Below are 24,073 nucleotides of genomic sequence, written 5' to 3' on the forward strand. Positions count from 1 at the left end.
ATCTCACAAAAGTAAGTACACCCCTCACATTTTTGTAAATATTTTATTATATCTTTTCATGTGATAACACTGAAGAAAAGACACTTTGCTACAAAGCAAAGTAGTGAGTGTAAAGCTTGTATAACAGTGTAAATTTGCTGTCCCCTCAAAATAACTCAACACACAGCCATTAATGTCTAAACCACTGGCAACTAAAGTGAGTACACCCCTAAGTGAAAAGGTCCAAATTGTGCCCAATTTGTGTTAAATTTTGTGTTCTCGCTCTCACTCTTTCATACTGGTCACTGGAAGTTCAACATGGCACCTCATGTCAAAGAACTCTCTGACAATCTGAAAAAAAGAATTGTTGCTCCACATAAAGATGGCCTAGGCTATAAGAAGAGCGCCAAGACCCAAAACTTAGGTGCAGCACAGTGGCCAAGACCATACAGTGGTTTAACAGGACAGGTTCCACTCAGAACAGACCTAGGCATGGTCGGGCAAAAACGTTGAGTGCACATGCTCAGCATCATATCCAGAGGTTGTCTTTGGGAAATAGATGTATGAATGCTGCCAGCATTGCTGCAGAAGGTTGAAGCGGTGGGGGGTCAGCCTGTCGGTGCTCAAACCATACGCCGCATACTGCATCAAATTGGTCTGCATGGGTGTCATCCCAGAAGGAAGCCTCTTCTAAAGAAGATGCACAAGAAAGCCCGCAGTTTGCAGAAGACAAGCAGACTAAGGATGTCGATTACTGGAACCATGTCCTGTGGTCTGATGAGACCAAGATAAACTTATTTGGTTCAGATGGTGTCAAGCAAGTGTGGCAGAAGCCAGGTGAGGAGTACAAAGACAAGTGTGTTTTGCCTAAAGTCAAGCATGGTGGCGGGAGTGTCATGGTCTGGGGCTGCATGAGTGCTGCCAGCACTGGGGAGCCACCATTCATTGAGGGAACCGTGAATGCCAACATGTACTGTGACATACTGAAGCAGAGTACAAGGAAGGTGTGATCTGGATCTCCCATCAGAGTGGTAGCCTCCATCCCAAAATTCATGCAAACAGGAAATGCATTTGCCTTCCAGCAGACCACGTTTCCAGTGCTTCCATGCTAAGACTGATCTAGTAAGTATGGAGCCTTCATGTTTGCTTCATCCTTTATTTGACACTCCATATGTGCACACACATATCATTAGCAATAACGGAATTTTTGTAAAATCTTACCTGTAAAATTCCTTTCTCTGAGTCCTCCGACAGTCGTCGCCCCTCCATATTCGTCACTATGGGGTAATTGACCTTTGCTCCGTAGGAGTAGCTAGGCAACAGAATATGTCAATATTAAAGCTTTTAGCATATCCCACCCCCAGGGGGTGGTCCCCTCAGTCAATACCCTCCTGCTTCCTGTATCCATACCTCAGTTTCAGTAGAATAGCAGTAGAGTACATAAACAAACCCCAAAAGAGGGGCGGGGGCGGCGACTGTCGGAGGACTCAGAGAAAGGAATTTTACAGGTAAGATTTTACAAAAATTCCGTTTTCTCTTACGTCCTCCGACAGTCGCCGCCCCTCCATATTCGTCACTATGGGGACGTCCCAAAGCAGTGCAAACATGAGGGGTGGGAAACGCAGCCGCGCCCAAGGCAACGCAGGACCCATACCAGAGAAAGGAACCTTACCAAAGGAAGGAAACCAGCTGGGTAGCATGAAAAAACCTTGCTCAACAGGAGCAACAACCCAGGAAAAAACAAATAAGTGCGCCTTCACAGGCATGGGGGGAACTTTTCCCTTCAAAGCATATGCCTGCTCAATAGTCTGTCTGATCCATTTGGCGATGGTAGAAGCCGACGGCGCCAAGCCCTTCCGAGGTCCCTCAGGAAGGACAAAGAGGGAATCCGTCTTGCGAAAAGATTTAGTCGCTGACAGGTAAACCCTGATCGCCCGAACAACATCCAAGGAATGTAAAGCCACCTCCTTCGGATGCTTAGGCTTCGCGCAAAGTGAAGGCAAGACAATGTCCTCATTGAGGTGAAATTCCGAAATCTTTTTCGGAAGAAAAGAAGGATTAGGTCGCAAGACCACCTTATCCAAGTGGAGCACCAGATACGGAGACCTGCAGGACAAAGCTGCCAGCTCCGATACTCTGCGAGCCGAAGTGATCGCCACCAAAAAGGCGACCTTCTTGGACAACAGAGGCAACGAGATCTCCCTGATCTTTTCAAAAGGAGCATGTTGTAACACGGACAGAACGAGGTTCAAGTCCCACGGAGGCAAAGGCTCCCTCCGAGGAGGGACCAGGTGTCGCACCCCTTGAACAAAGGTGCCAACCAGAGAATTAGACGCCACAGGGCGTTGAAAAAGAATGGCCAGCGCAGAAACTTGACCCTTAATCGTGGCCAACGCCAAACGCTGGTCCACACCCGTTTGAAGGAAAGACAACACCCTAGACACCGAGTATGAGCGAGGGGAAAACCCCCTGGACTCACACCAGGCAAAATAGGCCTTCCAAGTACGGTAGTATATCTTCCCCGAAGAGGCCTTTCTAGCATTGATCAAAGTATGAATGACCTCCGGGGAAAGACCCCTATCCTTCAGGACCTCGGTTTCAACAGCCAGGCCGTCAAAGCCAGCGACTGTAAAGCAGGATGGAATATCGGTCCTTGAGACAGAAGATCTTCTCGAAGAGGCAGACGCCATGGAGCGCCGACCGCCAGATTCACGAGGTCTGCGTATTAAGACCGGCGGGGCCAGTCTGGCGCCACCAGAATCACCGTTTTTGGGTCCGAGGACAACCTGCGAAGGAACCGGGATATCAATTGAATCGGTGGGAACGCATACATCAGTCGATACTGATGCCACGGAGCCACTAACGCGTCCGACGCGTCTGCTCGAGGATCGCGCGTTCTCGCCACGAACCTCCCCACCTTGTTGCTCAGACGAGACGCGAACAGGTCCACATCCGGGAGACCCCACTTCGCGCACAACATCTGGAAGACGTCCGGGTGGAGCGACCATTCCCCCTGGTCCAGGGTTTGGCGACTCCGATAATCCGCCTGCCAGTTCTCCACCCCCGGAATGTGAACCGCCGTAATTGCCGGGACGTGCGTCTCGGCCCAGGACAGAATGTCGGCCACCTCCCGAGCCGCTCGGGCACTCCTGGTGCCCCCTTGGTGGTTGATGTAGGCCACCGCTGTGGCATTGTCCGTCTGCACCCGAACCGGACGGCCCTGAAGCCTGTCCGTCCAACGTCGAAGGCAGAGATTTATCGCCCGCAATTACAGAATGTTGATCGGAAGGGAGGATTCCCCCTCCGACCAAGTACCCTGGGCGGACAGAACGCCCAGAACACCACCCCAGCCCGACAGGCTGGCATCCATGGTGATCACCGTCCATGAAAGCGGACGGAAAGACTTGCCCCCCGACACCGCCGGGGACTGCAGCCACCACAGAAGATCCCTTCTGGTGCGAGGACTCAACGAGATCTGAAGATCCAGAGATTGTGGTCGCCCGTCCCACCTGGACAGGATCTCCGCCTGCAGACCCCTCGTGTGAAACTGGGCAAAGGGAATCGCCTCGAAAGCCGAGACCATCAAACTCAGACACCGCATGCCCGTCCGGAGGGATGAGCACGGAACGTCCCGAAGGGACCTGACTTCGTCCTGAAGAGTCTTGAGCTTGTCTTCTGGTAGGAAAACTTTTGCCTGAACAGAGTCCAGGATCATTCCCAGATAGGGAAGATGAACCGACGGGCACAGCGTCGATTTTGGGAAGTTTATCGTCCAACCAAACTCCTGCAGAGTCTGCATCGTGACGGACAAGTCCTTCACCAGACCCTGATTGGTCGCAGACCGAACCAGAATGTCGTCCAGATACCCCAGGATAGAGATACCCTGGGCTCTCAATAAGGCCAGAACCGGTGCAAGCACCTTGGTGAACACCCGCGGAGCCGAAGCGAGACCGAAGGGTAACGCCACGAATTGGTAATGATCCTCCGCAATGGCGAATCGAAGGTACCTTTGGTGACCCTCGAAAATGGGGATGTGAAGGTACGCATCCTTCAAGTCGATGGATGCCATGAATTCTCCCGGAACTAGAGCAGCCACTACCGAGCGCAGGGATTCCATGCGGAACTTGCGAACCCGCACAAAGCGGTTCAGAGCTTTTAAGTCCAGAATTGGACGTACCTTGCCCTCCTTCCTGGGCACAGTGAACAGATTTGAATAAAACCCCCGAAATCTGTCCCGATGAGGCACCGGAAACAACCACTCCCTGAGCCCGCAGGTCCCGCACCGCCAGGTGCAGATCCCGCAAACGCTCCGGAGACAGTTGAAGGTTTGAGGGAAAAAACCTGTTCGCCGGCCGAGATAGGAACTCGATCTTGTACCCGGACCGAACGATCTCCTGAACCCACCTGTCCCGAACGCGGGCCAGCCAGGGTCGAAGAAAACCGAGCAAACGTCCCCCCACCCCAGAACTGGGTGAGGGCGCCCCTTCAGGCCGCGTTGTTATGGGCAGCGGACCCGGACTGGCCGGACTTCTGCTTACCTGTCCACGGCTTCTTTTGGGAGCCTTGACCTTTGAAGGGCTTGCCCTTATAGTGCGACCGAAAGGCACGAAAGGATCCCTGAGAGGGCCTAAACGAAGCATGCTTCTTACCTTGAGCACCCTTAGCCTTGTGAGATTGGGGCAAGAGCGTGCTCTTACCCCCAGAGATCCCCTTTATCAGCGAATCCAGTGAGTCGCCAAAAAGGCGAGATCCCGTATAGGGCAAATTTGATAAAGTTTTGCGAGAAGATTGGTCCACAGACCAACATTTCAGCCAAATCAAACGGCGTGTTAACACCGCCACGCTGTGCACACGTGCAGCCAAAGGAATTACATCTAATTCTGCATCACACAAATACATGACACCCTGATGAATTTGATCCACCATAGCCAACGTTGTCGGCGGGGCAGAATCAGCCACCAGGACGCGCCTGAGCACCTGCGTCCAATCCGCGACAGCCTGAGCTGCCATAAGGGAAGCAAAAATAGCTTTTAGCATGGAACCGGTAACAGAGTAAGTATGGCGGGCAAGAGACTCCAGTCTCCTGTCCGTAGGGTCCCGGAACACCGGGGTATCCTCTGCCGGAATCGCAGTGGATTTATTCAAAACCGCCACCGCGTGATCCACCGGAGGTGGCACACACCAGCGTTCATCAGTGGCGGGCGTGAAAGGATAACGCAGCTTGAACCTACTGGGCACAGCAAAAGGCTTTTTTAGATTGCGCCATTGTTCACTAACAGCGCGCTGAAAATCCTCAGTGCAAGGGAAAACCTGTGACGTTTTTGCGTCTCCGCTGCGTCCCATAAGAAGCCAGGACGGCAGGCGGACATGGTTCATCCTGCAAATGCAGCGTTTGTTTGATAGAAGCAACCAATTCATCCATGATTGCAAGCTCTTCAAACGAGCCGGGGGGGGGAATCATCAACCCCTTCAACCTCTGCCTCCCCTTCTGACCCTGCAAAGTCCAGGGACGAACGGGACCCCGATAAGGGGACCCCAGCCATAGCAGCCCCATCACCATCGCCCTCTGAATCAGAGGAGATTGAAACTCTGGGCCGTTTTGTGGATTGAGCAGCCACAAGCATCTGTACCTGAGCAGCCAGGTTAGCCACAATGGTGGCCAAATCGCCCCCCTCAGGGGAAACAGCAGCAGCCCCTTGGCCTCCCAGTAAAGTGGGAGGAAATTTGCTTTCCTGAGAATCCATGCCCCCAAAAGTTTGCCCGGAGAAAAAAAGGGTAACGCCCCTTTAAAAGCGCGGCGAGCACAGCCCACCGCACACACACACCAGCACAAGCCGACCCCCACAGGGAAAAAAGTACAAACTCAGGCAAGGAATACAGGAATAAAGAGGGTAAAAACCTGGAGAGATCACTGCTGCTGCTGTATCGATCGGTGTGCCCAGGGAAAAGGAAGTGATGCAATAAAGGCCGCTCCTATAAAGCCTATGGAAGGCTACAGAAAAATGGCCGCTGTGGGAGGAAGTAAAGGCAGAGATCCTGCAGTGCTAACATGAGGCAGGAGCGATCGCCGCCAAAATGGCGGCGCTTGGCGCCAAAAACGCCGCTCCCCGCACATAGTAAAACACCATCACACGCCTGCAGTATAATAAAAAATGGCGGACCGCAGCAGCGGCCGCCGCATGTATGCACAAACACGATCAAATCATGCCCCGCAGCATACAGCCTGTCACACAGTCTGAACACAAACAGTGCAGTATGGCCCCCCTCCTTGCAGCCCACAGAATGCAGCCAAAACAGATAAGGAGCCCAATAGTGTGTACAGAAGCAGGGTTACACAGTCCCAGACCGACACCCCCTAAACAGACAGGTCCCCACACAGATACACTTACCTTCTAAATGGCGTGGGGAGCCCGCCCAAGCGATCAAGCCGCTGCACAGAGGGCAGGGAGAGTCGCAGCCAGGACGCAGCAGAACTGTGGTGCGAAACCACCTGTAGCGAACAGGGATGGGTCGTTCACACACGCCAGGAGAAAAACCTGACTGAACGCTCAATGGCAGGCTGGGAAGCCACAGGCCCACAACCTGCGCCCGCACGATCCTCTTCATCAGAAGAACTAACTAAAGCTGGAGAAACAAACAGCTAAGTAAAGATAGAGAAAAAAACACTCAAATAAAATCAAAAAGAAGATAAAGGCTGAGACAAAAAGCCCCAGCACAGAAACAGCCTGCTAACTCCTGAAAGCTAGACAATGAAACTGAGGTATGGATACAGGAACCAGGAGGGTATTGACTGAGGGGACCACCCCCTGGGGGTGGGAGATGCTAAAAGCTTTAATATTGACATATTCTGTTGCCTAGCTACTCCTACGGAGCAAAGGTCAATTACCCCATAGTGACGAATATGGAGGGGCGGCGACTGTCGGAGGACGTAGGAGAAACTATTTTACCTTATAGATTCATGATGTACACCTACTCCTGAGGAAGGGAATTATATTTTGTGAAACACGCAGAGTATAAAGGGTGCTATATTTTATCATGTCTTTTGTAACATGCTTGTATGTGCTCACAATGTATGTTGATGCTGTTACTTGTATACTCTATTTTATATTGTACATGTATTTTACTACTGATCAGTCCAACATGGTTTTACTGAATGTGATTATTATCCATATGGTTGTTTAATAAAACATTTGAACTATTGGTATAATACTGCACCATGTTATTTTTGAGTGCGTAGCCTCATTTAAAGTCCCCCGGACAAATGCATTTCCTGTTTATACTGAAGCAGAGTACGATCCCCTCCCTTCGGAGACTGGGCCACAGGGCTGTATTCAGACATGATAACGACCCTCCATACACCTCCAAGAGGACCACTGCCCTGCTAAAGAAGCTGAGGGTAAAGTTGATGGACTGGCCAAGCTTGTCTCCAGACCTAAACCCTATTGAGCATCTGTGGGGAATCCTCAAATGGGAGGTAGAGGAGTGCAAAGTCTCTAACATCCACCAGTTCCCTGATGTCGTCATGGAGTGAAAGAGGACTCCAGTGGCAACCTGTGAAGCTCTGGTGAATTCCATGCCTAAGATGGTTAAGGAAGTGCTGAAAAATAATGGTGGCCACACAAAATATTGACACTTTTTGACCAATTTGGCCATTTCCACTTAGGGGTGTACTCACTTTTGTTGCCAGCGGTTTAGACATTAATGGCTGTATGTTGAATTATATTGAGGGGACAGAAAATTTACACTGTTATCCAAGGTGCACACTCATTACTTTACATTGTAGCAAAGTGTCATTTCTTCAGTGTTGTCACATGAAAAGATATAATAAAATATTTACAAAAATGTGAGGGGTGTACTCACTTTTGTGAGATACTGTACATGTTTCAAGTTGTCTACATCTATTCAGAGAAATTTATACAACTGTATATGGAAAAAAAAAAAAGGATTTGGGCAGTTTCTTTATGTAGGAGAATCAGTCTTTTAGATGTTGCACATTTAGTATGTTGTTCTGACTTCACATGCTATACACGCCCCAAAAGGAAGTCAACAATAACAGCCTGTATATGTATCTATGTCTAGTTTCTATTATGAAGTAGCACGCTGAAAGGCTCAAGGGTCTTTTTTCATCATCTTCACCTTTTTTTCCCCTGCAGTATCTCCGCTTGTTGGCTCTTTTCTGCCTAACAAACCTCCAAAGTACTTCGGACCAAATGTCAATGTACAAATTGACTAAAAAATCCTCTAAATTTTGAAATTCATAAACTGTTCTGTTATTTTACTGCCTTTTTATACTTCAGATTACCCGTCAGAGGAGTTCAATAGCTCTCAGTAGACAATGAATGTTCTTTAGAAGCAATTCATTTCATGTATGGGATTTATCTTAAAGTAGAATTATAGGAAAACTTTTTTTTTTTGGATAGAGCAAGGGAGGGTAATTACCTTTCAGATGTATTTATTTTTTTCAGCATCTGTGCTGTGTCCCATTGCAGAGATTTCACTTCACTTCCTGTCCCATAGTCAAACAGAAAGTGAAAGGAAATCCCTGCAAATTAAGGGAATTCCTCACCAGAACTAGTTTCCCCATTGGAAGATTTCCCCTCTATTTTCTGGGGACAACCCAAAACTTGGGATTTCTTTTACTTTTAATGATAATGGTAAACAAGAAAAATGGTGAATCTCCTTAACAGTTGCACAGACAGTAATAAAAACTGACAGAGGTTGTATTTATCTCCACTATTTAAAACGTTTTGCCTTTAGTTATACTTTAACATTGTAAGAAATGCAACTTGAATATTACGGTTATGCACAATACTGGTGATAAATATGTGTCAACATATGGATGTATTTTACTTCGATATAAATAAAAAATTTACTTTGATATAAATAAAAATGAATCTTTTTTCAGTCAAGGCACCCTTTAAATATTGTGGAAAATCTCGATCCACCCTTTCATTATGGACAGTCGTGAGGCACCCTAATCTAAAATGTAAAAACGATTGTAATAGTTTTACATAATGCAGCAGCATCCACTATTCCAAGTAGGACACCCAACGTTAGAGGTGATTTATTCTTCCAAAGCAAATACACTTTTGCAACGTGGTACTGAATAGTATTCCAATCTTTCTCCATCACTCAGCTAATGTGACCCCACTGCTAATGGAGAGGCGCAGGGAAGAGTCAAACAAGGATGCTATGCAGGCAACTTACATCCTCCTTATGAACTGATGCCATTGGTCGTTGGGACCCCAGCTGCTAGAAGATTGTAATGGTGCACAATGAAAATGATAGAACTTTGTGAAAGTGTGCACAGATGTCCAGGTGGCCTCCTTGCAAACCTGTGTCACTGACGCCTGATGATGGAAGGTCCAGGAGGCACTGAGAGCTCGAGTTAAATGCGCCTTGACAGGGAAAAGACGAACCTGACCCTTGATGGAATAGACCTAAACCACCATCTGTCTGATCTATCTGGAAATGGTCGCAGAGGGAGCGGACAACCCTTTCCGAGGCACAAATAGCAAGTCTGACTTCCTAAAGACTCCATAGCTGCCAGGTGCACTCTGATTGCTTGGACCACATCCAAGGCATTTAAAGCAATTTCCTTTGGATGTTTTGGCCTGGGACACAGGGAAGGCAACACAAGGTCTTCATTCAAATTATAATCAAAGACAACCTAAGAAAGGAATGACGGATAGAGGCGAAAAACCACCTTGTCTCTGTGAACCATCAAGTAAGGTGAATGACAGGATAACGGCACCGCTTCCGACACCCTGCGCGCAGAGGTGATAGCCACCAAAAAGGGACAGCGTAAGCAGGGGAATCTCTCAAAAGGAGGCTTCTGGAAGACAAAGCACAAAATTGAGGTCCCAAAGCAGTGACAGAGACCGAGACAGAGAAGGAAACTCGGATCTTGTAGCCGGAGCGTATGACCTCGTGGACCTACTTGTCTTGTACCAGGAAAATCCACGGGCCCAGAAACCAGCAAAGTCCCCCAATCTCATATATGGGTTAGGGCGCACTTTTCTGCTGAAGGGGCCTTGTCCACAGATCTGGAGAAGCCCGCTCTGGACTTGCCAGACCAAGTTTGCTTAGATCCTCCAGAGGCGGCCCGAAGTGCTTCAATCCCTTATGAGCTGAGAAGGAGGGCCCACGTTCACTACGTGGATCCTTGCCCTTAGTAGCCTACGGAAGAAAGGTACTCTTCCCCCCTGAGACCTTTAATGGTGTGTTCCAGGGTAGCACCAAACAGGCGATCCCCTTGAAAGAGAAGATCAGTCAGGCCTTTTTAGATGTCTGGTCTGTAGACCAGCATTTGAGCAAAAAGGGGAGCCGAGCCACTAGGGGAGCCACATCCAAAGAGGCATCACAGATAAACTGCAGCCCCTGGACCAGCTGGTCTGCCAGCTCAGAAAAGGCAGGGGGGGAGCTACTCCCCCTCCAGGTAATGGCGCAAAAAGGCTAAGCCCATCCAGTCAGATTTGGTTCACTAGGGCAATGGTGAATATTGGCCTCAGTGCCGAACCAGGCAGTGTGTACATATCACAGGCCACAGCCTCTGCCTTCCTGTCAGCCGGGTTCTTAAGGGCCAGGGACTCTTCAACCGGAATCATGGTTGCCTTGTTTAATATGGAAACCTGAGGGTCCACCACCGGTGGAACAGACAACTTCCTAATAAGGGACTTCTCATTGGGGTATCGCCTAGCAACTCGCTTAGGGACCCCAAGGGGACGCTTTGGCTGTCCCCACTCTTTAGGGAAAATTCTGTCAAAATAGGATGGGAAAGGGAACACCTTTGCCGCTCTGGATGTCTCGTGAGCACCAAAAGGGAACCTTGGCCTCTGTCGCAGCCGCATCCTCCAACTTTAAGTCTCAAGCACAGACACAATCAGTGCGCCCACCAGCGCACTGCGGTTGCAGAAGTGGAGGAAACCTCCTCACTATCTGAGGATTCAGGGTGCGTGGTCGCAGACCCAGCAGGGTGACCCACGTCCGCGGCAGCCGATTCAGATTCAGAATCTGAAGAGACAAATAAGGCAGAGGAAGGGGGAGGGGGGCGCTTTATGTCAGCCATTGCCCAAAAGCGATGGCTGGATGGGACCCTGAGGGCTCTGCAGACACAGAGAAGGAATCAGGTGGGGAGATAAGCTCCAAAGACTCCGTGAGTCACCAGGGGAACCCCACAAAAAAGTGTAAAACACTGCTAAGGGACAACCCCCGCCACTCTGGCAGCACCACTTGGTTGCCAGTCACAGAGCACCAATCGATCCTCAGCAGAGAGGGACAGGACCCCACCAGACTCACCACCCCACAGAAACCAGGCACCTCAGCCACCAGGAGAACCTGCACTGCACGAGCGGTGATCAGGAAACGAAAGGATCCAAGAGCAGGCGCCAGGGGAAAAGGAGGGGGCTCCCACCGCCGAAAACGCCACCCAGAAGACTCCATAGACATGGCAGTCACTGTTTTCTATGGCAGACCACTGCAAAATGGCCGCTGGACTACACAAACATGGCCGCCTTGCATTGCAGCACAAGGCTGCAACAAAATGGTGGCCCTGCGTGGCACCACAAGGCTCCCAGGAACCCAAGAGGGATGCCCAGGCCTCAAGGACAAGCCTAGGCAGGACGGGGGGCTCTGGCAGGAGCCTCCACCAGGTACAGCCCTCCCCCCCGCACAGCTGATTGTCCGATTGCCGGCAGTGCACTCCCGCCCCCATCGCCAGCATAGCGCCCTGCCCCCACCCCAGGAGGGGGACCAGACCACCCACACAGCCCCAGCATAAGTGGAGGGGGGGGTAGAACGTTGGGACAGATGAAGGGGGATGCCTGACGGGGAGGGGACCATGTCCACCCCAAAACCCTCCAGGGGAGACAGCTACTCACCATACCAGGAACCAGGCGGGCACCGCTCCAGACAAAACCCCTCGCCATCGAAATGGCCGAGACTCAGTCGTATGCCATCTCGCTAGGTGTTTAACTCGTAGGCCAGCCCCCGTCAAGGTGGGCTATGTTGCGGCTGACCTAGCACGGAGCTGAGGTCTGTGTGCACTTGCTGGCCAGACTGGGGTGACCACTGGATCTAGATTATCCAGTCCGGCAGTTGATTGTAGATCTCACAGGGAAAAAAAAAACAGTAGATAAAATCTATCTAAAAAGAAACAATTTGCCAGGACCAGAGATCCCAGCAAGAAACTAGGTCCTTACGTCTGACTAAGCAGAAAAAAAAATGGAGTACCTATAGCAGTGAGAGGGAGTTTATCCCCTGAGACTGCCCATAGGCATAGCCAGACTTTTTTTCTGCCTAGTGTCCTACTCCTGTAGGGGACAGTATAACCCAATGGTTAAAAAGATCAGGATCAGTGTCCGTCAATAAACGAAAGAGAAAAAGATGTTTAATCAGACCTAAAGCATAAATTCTTATTTTAGATCACCTGTATGTGCTGCCTAAGTTACATTCACACTGGCGATTGGGGTCAGTGGGAATAGTAGCAGCAGAAGCAATCAGATTCCTGCTTCAGCTGTCAGTGGCTAGGTGCGGCCGTTGGCCCTGTTCACTATGACAGGTTGCCGGCAGTCACAACTATTAGCGGCTCTCTGCACAGCCAGTGATTACCTGTGGTGACTGCTGGATACACACAAAGTGCGTCCGGCAGGCTCTAATCGCACAGGCCCTAATTGCTGGTGTGAATGTAGCCTAAATGTCCAGCTAAAGAATATTAGATAGGACATTCTACTATATCGACATGGCAAAAAGCAGCAATGGGACCCAATGGTCCAAATGTTGAGACATTTTACAAATGGCTACCAAGATACCTTTAGAGCAGGGGTCTCCAAACTTTCTAAACAAAGTACACTTTGTCCTTCATATTTTAGGGGGGCATGACTGTGCCCAGTGGGAGAAAATGTCCCATCTTTGGTATTAGGGGAAGAAATAGTTGGGAGGAATAGTGCTCCATCATTAGTTTCAGTAGGGGGAACAGTGTCCCATTGCTGGTCAGTGGAAGAAATTATGCCTTATTGTTGGTGTCAGTGGCTGGAATAATGCCTCAAGGGTCTGGATAAAGGCAAGCAAAGGGCTGCATTAAGCCCCCGTGCCACAGTTTGGAGACCACTGCTTTGGAGCCTCTGGAAGTAGATGAGAAAATGACAATTCTTAAAATATGAAACACACAAGTAAAGCTTTAAAAGGGGCTCCCCTTTGACTAGTATCAGTAACTCTTTTACTCCCTTGTAGGACAGCATTATAATCCTTATGAATGATGACAGGCCAGCTGCATAATATATGAATCAAACGTGAAACACACATAAGGATATACTGTTATATTGTGCACAAATGCATTTATGATTTACAGAAACTTGAAGAAACATGAAACTGTATGTGCCAAAACAATGTCATGTTTAGCAACCACACTGAATTAACTGGTGTTCTCTGCAACACATTACTATACACATTTTAATGAATATACAGTATAAAAGATTGCATTTCAAACAATGCATCACTTTACCATTAAAAAATTTTGACCAATGAAGTTTAGACATATATTGCTATAAATATCCTAAAAAGGCACTCTCCCCTAAAAAGAAAATCCAAAAACTCAAACTAGAATTTCCATACAGACAACTTTCCTGTAAATTCCAAGAGCTCAACTTTACATGGGATTAGTGAATAACTTAATAGCAGGAGATTACTCCTGTTGTCAGATGTGTCATCTGCAAACAATTTAAATCGTGTTGCAAACCAAGCAACTATTAAAATGAGACTCATCCCAATATACTAGGATCCTGGAAAAAGTTCATGTGCAGCTGAGCACTTAAAGCCAAACTCTAGCCACTGTATTTTGTTTGAAAAATAATGGGGAAGGGTTAGGGCCTCTGTCAGCGTTTAACTGCTATCTGTGTCCTTACTGGGGAGACATCTCCTCACATCCTATCAGGATAGGAGGCAGGGGGAAAATCTCACCAACAGGCAAAGAAACTCCCCCAAGAAAAATGTTCTCTCTTTTTTTGCAGGAGGAGGAATGGGAACACTCAATATTGCCTGTACCCCTGTTCACAGTGCTGTATCTTGGCCTAGGCCAACAAGGCCCAGGGTGGCACTTTGCAGGGGGGGCAGCAAAAAAGTTGCACCCCGCACAAAAAAAAAAAAAAAAAAAAAACAGCCTCCTCCCGCACGAAAAGGGTCCCCACCGGCTTGCGCTACACTTTTAGTATAGTGCCAGTCTTATGGGGCGAATTGGGCTAGAAGGCAGGGTCCAGGAGGCAAATAAGTCTGGCACCCACATAAAGCGCTTTCACTGCTACCTGCCGGCATGATAATACCGGTGGGTGAGGACATTCGGACAGACCGCAGGCCGTTGACCACATTTAATACAACTGGCCCGACAGCCTCCAATGCTAGTAAGTGTAGCACTGCAGCCTAATGCTCCGCCTACCCTCCTCCACCCCCAGGTATGGCAGGCATCATGACAATAATATAATTTCAATTTTTTAAACATTCTTGTCCTTGAGCAAGCATATTGAATTGCATCATATACAATTAAGATTTTTAATTGTTTATGATGGCAATAATATTTTGCAATATGTCACTGGGATTTAGAAGATTACTCCTATCTTATAAGATATTTGGACTTGTGTTTGCTGCCTCTGAATATTTCACTTATTTGTATAATGACTATGGACATCCTATTTATTATACAAATAAGTGAAATATTCCTATAATTACAATCAGTGGCAGCAAACACAAGTCCAAATATCTTAGGCTGCACTAATGGGCATTGATAGGCTGCACTAATGGCCACTGATGGGGCTGTATTTATGGCCACTGATGAGGCTACACTGATATGCTGCACTGATGAGGCTGCACTGATGGACAGTAATGAGGCAGCACTGATAAAGCTGCACTGATGGGCACTGATGAGGCTGAACTTATGGGAACTGATGAGGCTACGCTGATGGGCACTGATACACTGGGGTTGTGGTCTGTGGTTTACAGATGACAGAACGGGTCAGAAACAGGAAGGGGTGTGGCTTTTACAGGAAGGGGTGGATCATATTTAAATTAGTTTAGCCAGGCCTAGGGCAGCACAAAACCTAAATACACCACTGCCTGTTCATGATGTACAGTTGTCCCAGCGACAACTTAAACCCCCATTTCTTGGGAAACAGAACATCTCCCTACTTGGATCAGAGATAGGAATCAAAATCTGACATAAAGGCGACCGCTTTTCATTCTATCCAAAAAAAAAAAATAGGACTGCAGTTGGGCATAAAAAAAAAAAAAAAGTATACCAGTACTGAAAAACATGAAGGCTGCTCATCTTGACCTTATTCTGAAAATGCAAGTTACCTGGCCAACTGTCCTCATTACTTGAGTCTTTTACATGGATAATACGTGTTCCAGGTCAGAGGCATTGGCTCTGCATAGAAGACAACCAGCATTTTAAAAAAGTAGAAGTCGGAAATGACCACCTACATATTACCCATGTACAGTAAAACCTTGGATTGCGAGCATAATTCGTTCCGGAAACATGCTTGTAATCCAAAGCACTCTTATATCAAAGCAAATTTCCCCATAAGAAATCATGGAAACTCAGATGATTCGTTCCACAACCATTTATTCTTGCAATAACAAATAAGTCCTTCAGTTTATAGTCCATATAAAAAGATTATAGCATTGCGAGAGGTTATATAACCATAAAATGTCCATCCACAAATAGCCGCTTCCACAAGGGGATTAGAAGCAAAATCCAGCAGGAGCTACAGAGTATGAAAGAGAAGAGAGGCGCCTCTAAGTGTAGCAATATGGTTCCATTTAATGAAGGTACAACATTTAGCAACTCACATGGTTGATGAATAAAATAGGCACATCTAAGTATGCAGGCATCCGGGGTAAAGCTGTCCACATAGACTATCTTCTGCACCGCCGACTGCCATTCTGTAATCCTGACCGGGAAGACCAACCTGCAGTAAAGCGATCTGAAAGCGAGGGGCAGCATGGAAGGGATGACGTAGATGGTGGTGCGGAGGATGGTCTATGTGGACAGCTTTAGCCTGGATGCCTGCATCCTTAGATGTGCCTGTTCCAATCATCAACCATCTGAGTTGCTAAAGTTTGTACCTTCATTAAATTTAACCATATTGCTACACTTAGAGGCGCCTCTCTTCTCTTTTCTACTCAGCTGTGACTTGAGGCTACTTGTATATCAAGACATCGCTTGTAAACCAAGTCAAAATTTATTTGAAAATTTTGCTTGTCTTGCAAAGCGCTCTTAAACCAAGTTACTCTCAAACCAAGGTTTTACTGTACATGTTTTCTTTTAAATGCACATATGATCATTCGCATTTGGCATCAGTCATTTTGCAAGGCAAATACTACAGAGAATGTCAAGTGATTAACAAGCAGTGGCATCGCTGTGAACTGAAACTACATAAATGTATGTAAATAAGAGGAGTTTTAATCCCACATTTAAGGCCTCCTTCCTAAGGCTGGCCATACACTATACAATTTTCTTGTTCAACTTTCCTTTAGATTTACCAAAACCATATAATAGAAGGTCAAACCTAAACATTTTCAATTTGTATGCAATCAAGGCAGGCCCTTGCAATACATAGTTGAAGGTAAATCTCAAGGAATTTGAATAAGAAAATTGTATAGTGTATGGCCAGCCTAACTTTGCAGCCCATAGCTGCATTCACGTAAAAGTTCTTTGTGTTAGGGTAGCCCATTCATGAGCAGCTAATGCAGGACTACAGACAAAAAAAAAAAAGAATGGCAGCACAATGCACTGCAATGCATTATGCCAATGCATGGTGAGGTGTGTGTTTTATGCATATCCGAAGGAAGCCTTAAAGTGATTGCAAACGTTCAGGTTTTTTTTTTTTTTTATATAACAAACGTGTCATACTTACCTGCTCTATGCAACGTTTTTGCACAGAATCCTCCTGTTCTTGGATCTCCTGCCACTGCTCCTGGCCTCCTACCTCTTTGTCCAGTGTCCCCATAGCAAGCCACTTGTGCTCCCAAGCTAGCTTTCTGTATCCATTAACACACAGAACCAGCTTGGCCCCGCCCCCTCTCTCTACTCACTGGTTGTGATTGACAGCAGCAGGAGCCAATGTCTCTTGCTGCTGCCTCTCTGTCCAATTAGGAAGGAGAGAGCCGAGTGAGCTGCTGCTCTCGTGCACATCCCTGGATAGAGATTTGGCTCAGGTAAGTATAGGGGGGCTGGGGGGAAACTGGTCACAGGAGGTAATGCATACAATGCATTAGGGTAAAAAAAAAAAAAACGTTTGCCTTTAACTTTAAGATTAATTTGTCGCAGATCAGAATTTAAGTACTCATTCATACCAGCATCACAACCACTGCATACAGAGGTGTATAATGGTTTACATCTTCCCCTGAATGAGCCATTTATGTGGTGGTGATCCCAGCCTAGATTTATTCAGCATGGGCTTAGGTCATTCTGTGCATGTACCAGCAGTCAATAAGGTCCATGAACACTGGCCGCACAAATGTTATATGCTTACAGTGTACAGACAATTTTTTAACACGAAATCGATAGGGCCATGTTAATGAGGCCTAAGCTGAGGGTCACAAGACAAACTTAGATCCTTAGACATCGTCTGTCTGGTTCTATTGTCACCAAGAGGTCCTAGTTTTAAACCATATTTGTAATAAATAAAGGAAATAGGTGATAAGAGTTACAAAATAATTTGCATGCTAGAAATGTGTTATCTGTAACCTTTATACTGACCTTCAACTAACCCCACACTATGTTATAGAGTTGGAAATGTCACTCAGAGAACAGCATTACTCATTTATTGCATGTGAAAAATATGGCCAAAAAAGGTGTTTCTTTAGAGGTGGCCTAAAAACAAAGAGGAACTGCTCTGTTTAAAGCTGGACTCCAGGAATTCAGTCACTATGTAAAATATGCTGGCAGTTACGTCCAACAAGGTACGTGTCACCTTCTGGACTAATCTCTTTAAATAACATCTGAGAATTTTACAGAGATCTGCTGTTCATTCACAGAAGCCTTTGGATTCTGTGAATAAGTTCAGAGTACAAACACTTCTGTGATTAGGCAGGAGGAGGAGTGGGGCGGGCACAGTGGCTACATGCAACTCTGATGCCTCAGGAGCCGAGACCAGAGAGTCCAGCGTCAGAGTGCCAGAAGCATAGCGATAGTTATGCACTCAGCAAAAATATGAACTGTAAGTTAAAGGGATAAGTCCACAAGGTGGCGTGGTCCTTGTTGGACTTAACCCCTGCTAATCCAGCACATTTTACAAAGTAGCTGAATTCAACTTTATGCTTCTACCCGCCAATATGCTGAAAGAACATGTACTGGGGAGGGATTGGCTTTAAACCTAGGGGTCCATGTAAGAAACTTGAGAAATAAAACAGAGAAGAAAAGTGGATGACATGCCCATAGTGACCAGGTGTCTTTTTTATTTTCTGAAAAAAAGAAACAAGGAATCTAAATACATTTTTGTAGCCAATGACTTTAATTTTGGTCTGATCTGTAGGTCCTCAGTTTAGGGTTTCTTTCTGTTACAGGTCCTATGGCAAGATCCTCCTTCTTTGGACACTACCCAAGCCACTTTCTTACCACGTTAGTGAAACACTTGTTTCTCTACAGAAGTTTATTGGGTCACAGCACTTGCTATATAACCAGTTAAGGGAAATGCTCAGCATAGAACCTTTAAAATAAGTACATAAGAAATACGGCAGTGTGTAAGGCTTGTCCATCCGTTTCCCACATGCCCCATTACTAACCCCCTGAGCTTGAACATATTATCCCTTAAGAAAATGAAGATAAATTGCAATTTGGTAGAAAAACAACATAAAATGCATCCCAAATAAGAAATAATCAATGCTACTTTTAAAACTTTCATCTCGTGTGCCTATCTGTATTTCAGGGAACAGTGATGTCACTGGTTCAGTGTGCATTTCCTAGCTGAAGAGAACCTAACATACCTCTGCTTCTGATCTCCCATTTACACTACATCAATTTTGTTTTGGCTACCACATTGTATATCTTCCCGATATTAAAGCGGTTGTATACCCCGCTTAGTGATTTTTACCCACAGGTAAGCCTGTAATAAGGCTTACCTGTAGGTAAAATGAATATCTCCTAAGCCTATACGGTTTAGGATATAATCACCCTGCATGCAGCCGCTGACACCAGTGGCGCATGCACTCTGAATGTTCGGCATATCGTGTCAGAACTTCAGAGCTCCTTGGCGGAAGGAAGGGTTCCTGCGCGCATGCGCGGGAGCTACGTCAGCGCGGCTCCAGCCACTCACAGCGCCGAAGCCCGTGAATGCGGAAGAAACGATGGGGGTAACAAGTCAGCTCTCTCAGCGGTGACCGGGCGCCGCTGCGGGGGGCTTCTTTCTAAGGTATTTTATAATGTGCTACTATGCAATGCATAGTAGCACATTATGCTATTGTCTTGCAGGTTTTTTTTTTTTTCAGCGGTTTACTGCTGTTTTAAAACATAAAACTTCTTAATAAGGGAAAAAAAAAAAATATACAACAATACAGAGTACAGAAGACGACTACCTAACCATGGTGCAGAATGCAAAACAAGGCATGTGCTTGTCTGTGAAGATTCTCATTTATCCAGATCACTGTATATCTAGTGGTTAGTTATTCTCAACTAGACTTGTTCTGTAATGTTCAAGATGTTTTGTAGCTAAGTAGCTAAGCAACATCTTCAATGTTACAGTCCTGTTGAATGTGACTAACTACTATTAGGTAAGTTATGTGCTTCCACACCACAGATGTAGGTTTAGCAAAAAAAAAAAAAAAATGCTTTACACTGCATAACATATACACAAGCATCCATTTCCCCTCAATGTATAAATACTTTGGAATTTGGTACATCTAGATTCATAGTTAAAATATTGGAACATTTATAAATGTATATATCTAAAAACCATCTGGAAATTAGGATTGTGTTTGAAGACCTGCCATGAACGGAGATCATTGAGTTCCTGGGAGGCGGGACACAAATTTAGTTTACTGCAGAACCCTTTTTTCCAAGGTCTCCCTCTGTTGGAGTGTTGGAGTAACAGCAGCGTAGCTGTACGCAAGTCGAAAGAGGCTGCAGACCCTGGGAAGTTGGGAGGGGGGGGGGGGGGGTTGGGCTTGGGCATGCAGGCCCTGTAGTCACTATCATAGCATGGGGATATCAGCTAAAAAGTTCAGTTATCTTTAAATTTTATTTATATCTAATATGTTGTCACCTCATTGGTCAGTCCCAATGGTCCGATTCTACAGATCAATGTGAGGAAAGGCGTCACTTTAAACACAGCTTATAGCTCTTCTCTGAGAATTGGGACACATTTGATTTTGCATTGCAAATGGATCATGACACAAGCAATTAGAAGACCAAAATGCTGCGTAAGGGCAGTTCATATTTTAAACATAAATTGACAAACAGTATTTAATTCCATCTCCGTTCATGACAAGTTCTCTTTAACAATCTGAAAAGCAGCCATTTTAAGATCCCTTAGACTGTAGTGCTTTCCTGAGCACCAATGTACACAAAGGTTTCAGGTCTTCATGGAAACTTACAATGAATCTCCAAGGGAGCTTCTGGAGGTCAGGTGTGCTGCCTGCACAGAAGAGTTACACGAGTCACACACTGCTCTAATAATAGAACAACCTGTACTTGTATATTGTTGCTCAGTTACTAGAAAATCTCTCTGAGCCGTCACTGATTAAAATAACACGACTGGCAACATCCACAGCAGGAAACAAGTGATTCTTTGTGTGGAAAAAGAAAGCAAGCAGGAAGCAGACTTGGCAAAGCAGAAGAGGCCCGTGTGGCACTGATGAGATTAATGCGGACTTCAACAAAAGTGCTTGAAACAATGCCATTCTCACACAGACACAGCTAGACAGAAATGTATCATTAATGTGCAGGAATCTAAAAAAGGGCTTTGTTTATTCAGTTCTAAGGTGCAAGCCAAGCCCCCTTATGTCCTCGGATTGTATAGCAAACTTCAATGAGCTGGCGACATAGCAGCAAAGACGGCACTTTCTTGTTTTAGTGTTATCTGTGCATGTAAACATCCCGCATTAGTGAGTTAAAGGCTCTATTACGTCACTGGATGGCACATAAACCCCTAAGGATGAGCAGAAATCGTCCAGTGTATACAGGCACATTAGATGTCTTCGTCTGGATCTGCCACCTCAGCAACTTCTATCTCTGGCGGAGGCTCTCCATCTGAAGACTTACTCCAGCAGTTCTCATGGCTGTCTTTATAAGAGCTAGGAAATAAGAAAAGAACAAACACCAAGGGTTAGTTGTAAACAAAGTGAATGCAGACTGCCTACTTCTATCAATAAAATGGATCTAACAATGTGAATATAATTGCTCTGTAGCTATTTTGTATAACTATACTTTTAAAACCGCACTTATAGTAGCTTTTATCCAAAAACTTCATTTAAAGTCTTAACCACTTGCCAAACGCCGCAAGTATATATACTATGGCGGTCAGCCACGTGCAGGCAAAGTGACGTACTGGTACGTCACTAGCCTGTGAGCCAATAGGGGGGCGAGCGCGCGCCGCCGGAGGTGCGCTCCCGCCCCCGCTCGTTCACGGACCCCCCTGCGCGTGGGTCCGCCAGTCACTCGCGATCGTCAGTTACAGAGGGAGAAAGGCAGGCGGCTAGTATAAACAAAGCCGCCTGTCACTCTCCCTTGTGTAACAGCAGAGATCTAACGGTCCTGCTATGTAGAACCGTAGATCTCTGCTGTTACACACACAGCCACATCCCTGCACAGTAAGAAGCACGCCCCTAGGGACACACTTAACCCCTCCTTCTCAAATAAAGTTAACCCCTTCCCTGTCAGTGTTATCTTTACAGTAACAGTGCATATGTATAGCACTGATTACTGTAGTAATGTCACTGGTACCCCCAAAAGTGTCAAAAATGTCAGTCAAGGGTCCGATCTGTCCGCCGCAATGTCGCAGTCCCGCAAAAAAAAAAAATCGCAGATCGTCGCTATTACTCGTTAAAAACAAAAACACCAAAAATGACAGAAATCTTTCCCTTAGTAAACGCAATAACTTTTGCGCAAACCAATCAAAATACGCTTATTGCGATTTTTTTTTACCAAACATATATGTAGCAGAAAACAAATTGGCCAAAAATGTTAAAAAAATTTAGAATTTTACATTTTTTTGGGGAATTTCATATAAAAAAAAATGTGAAAAATATTGTTATTTTTTCAAAATTTACGCTCTTTTTTTGTTTATAGCACATGATCAAAAAAAAAAAAAAAAAAAAAAAAAAAAAAAAAAAAAAAAAAAAAAATCGCACAGGTGATCAAAATACCACCAAAAGAAAGCTTTGTTTGTGGGAAAAAAAAGGACGTCAAATTCGTTTAGGTACAGCGTCGCACGACTGCGCAATTGTCCGTTAAAGTCACGCAGTGCCGAATCACAAAATAGGGCCTGGTCAGGAAGGGGGTAAAATCTTCCGGGGCTTAAGTGGTTAATAAAAAAAAAAAATAAGATACACTAGATTACCAAAAGTATTGGGACACCTGCCTTTACACCCACATTTTAACTGTAATAGCATCCAAGTCTTAGTCCGTAGGGTTCAATATTGAGTTGGCCCACCCTTTGGACATATAACAGCTTTAACATGGATGGTTAAACATTCTCATCGAAAAATTCCAAAACCTTGTGGACCGCCTTCCCAGAAGAGTTGAATGGTTATAGCTGCAAAGGGTGGTGGTGCGTGTAAAGGAAGGCATCCCAATACTTTTGACAATATTAAATATATATATATACACATACATACACTATATATATATATTTATATATTACACACACAGTTGTGCTCAAAGGTTTGTATAACCTGGCAGAAATCGTGAAATTTTGGCATCGATATTGAAAATCTGACTGATTATGCCAAAAAAAAAAAAATGGGATTTTTGACACTGTAAAATCCATTTCTCTGATGTTCATTGACAGACACAGCTCCTGAACATCATAACCATTGGGTTTTACTGCCCCCTACAGGAGTAGGATACTAGTACATGTAGAGCAGATAGTGCTCAAAAATTATTTGGGACTTTGTATGAGATGTGGCCACTGGGCACATGGTGTTATAAATGATATTGCATATACCTGGGCTGGTGAGCACAAAACAAGTATAGAATCAATTAACCTCATGTGTTTTAATATTGTATAAATGGCAGTTGACAATGATATATAAATACAATACAATGGGGGTAAAAGGGGTATGTATATATAAGGTTTGGTAAAAAATATGACAACATGAATCAACATTCAAAGAGGTACTACAAAACATTCGTGTATGCCAGATGAAACTTGTGGATAAATTGTTGTACAAAAACACATGATGTTAATTGATTCTATACTTGTTTTGTGCTCACCAGCCCAGGTATATGCAATATCATTTATAACATCATGTGCCCAGTGGCCACATCTCATACAAAGTCCCAAATAATTTTTGAGCACTATGTGCTCTACATATATAAGTAGACATAGGGATGGAGACCCAAGGCAGGAGTCTCACTCAAAGTCCCACCAATCCTCCAATACCTTTCCTGTGTCCCTTCCCTTTTTCCCTTCCCTCCCCCTCCCTTCCTCCCTTTTCCCTTTAACAATATGGAGTAGTATACTAGGTAGAAAAAGAATCTGGCTATGCCTATGGGCAGTCCCAGGGGGTATACTCCCTCTCTCTGCTATAGGTACTCAGTTTAGTTATAAGCAGTGTCAGAAGAATTTTAACTCCACAGAGAGGTGGGTGCTGACGGTAAGTCAAAATCCCATTTTTCTTTTGTTCAGTGACGGACACAGCTCCTGATCTTCATAACCATTGGGACGTTCCAAAGCAGTGTTAAACATGAGGGGTGGGAACAGCAATAAATTCCCAAGGCTAAACAGTAGCCAACCAGGCAACAGGCAACCAAAACAATTGGAGCCCACATAAAAAAAAATTTAAAAAATAAAATACACCCTCAAAGAGGATCAGGTCCTCTAAACAGCAGCCCGCAAACCCATGCGGCCAAAAGAAGCATCCACAGATGCCAACATAATCCACTTTA

General features: G+C 45.7%; 1 protein-coding gene across 1 annotated transcript in view; it reads right to left on the reverse strand.

Annotated features, from left to right (window-relative positions):
- Positions 1–20,294: 20,294 nt before the first annotated feature.
- SNX16 (sorting nexin 16) overlaps positions 20,295–24,073 on the reverse strand; it is a 63,716-nt gene continuing 59,937 nt past the window's right edge. The window contains exon 8 of the mRNA XM_082257765.1: positions 20,295–21,258. Within this exon, the coding sequence (XP_082113891.1) occupies positions 21,153–21,258 (106 nt within the window). The 3' untranslated portion in view covers positions 20,295–21,152. The remainder of the gene's footprint in view (positions 21,259–24,073) is intronic.

Source organism: Pelophylax lessonae, assembly GCF_965119305.1.
Source record: "Pelophylax lessonae genome assembly, chromosome: 5".
In the NCBI taxonomy this organism is placed as follows: Eukaryota; Metazoa; Chordata; class Amphibia; order Anura; family Ranidae; genus Pelophylax; species Pelophylax lessonae.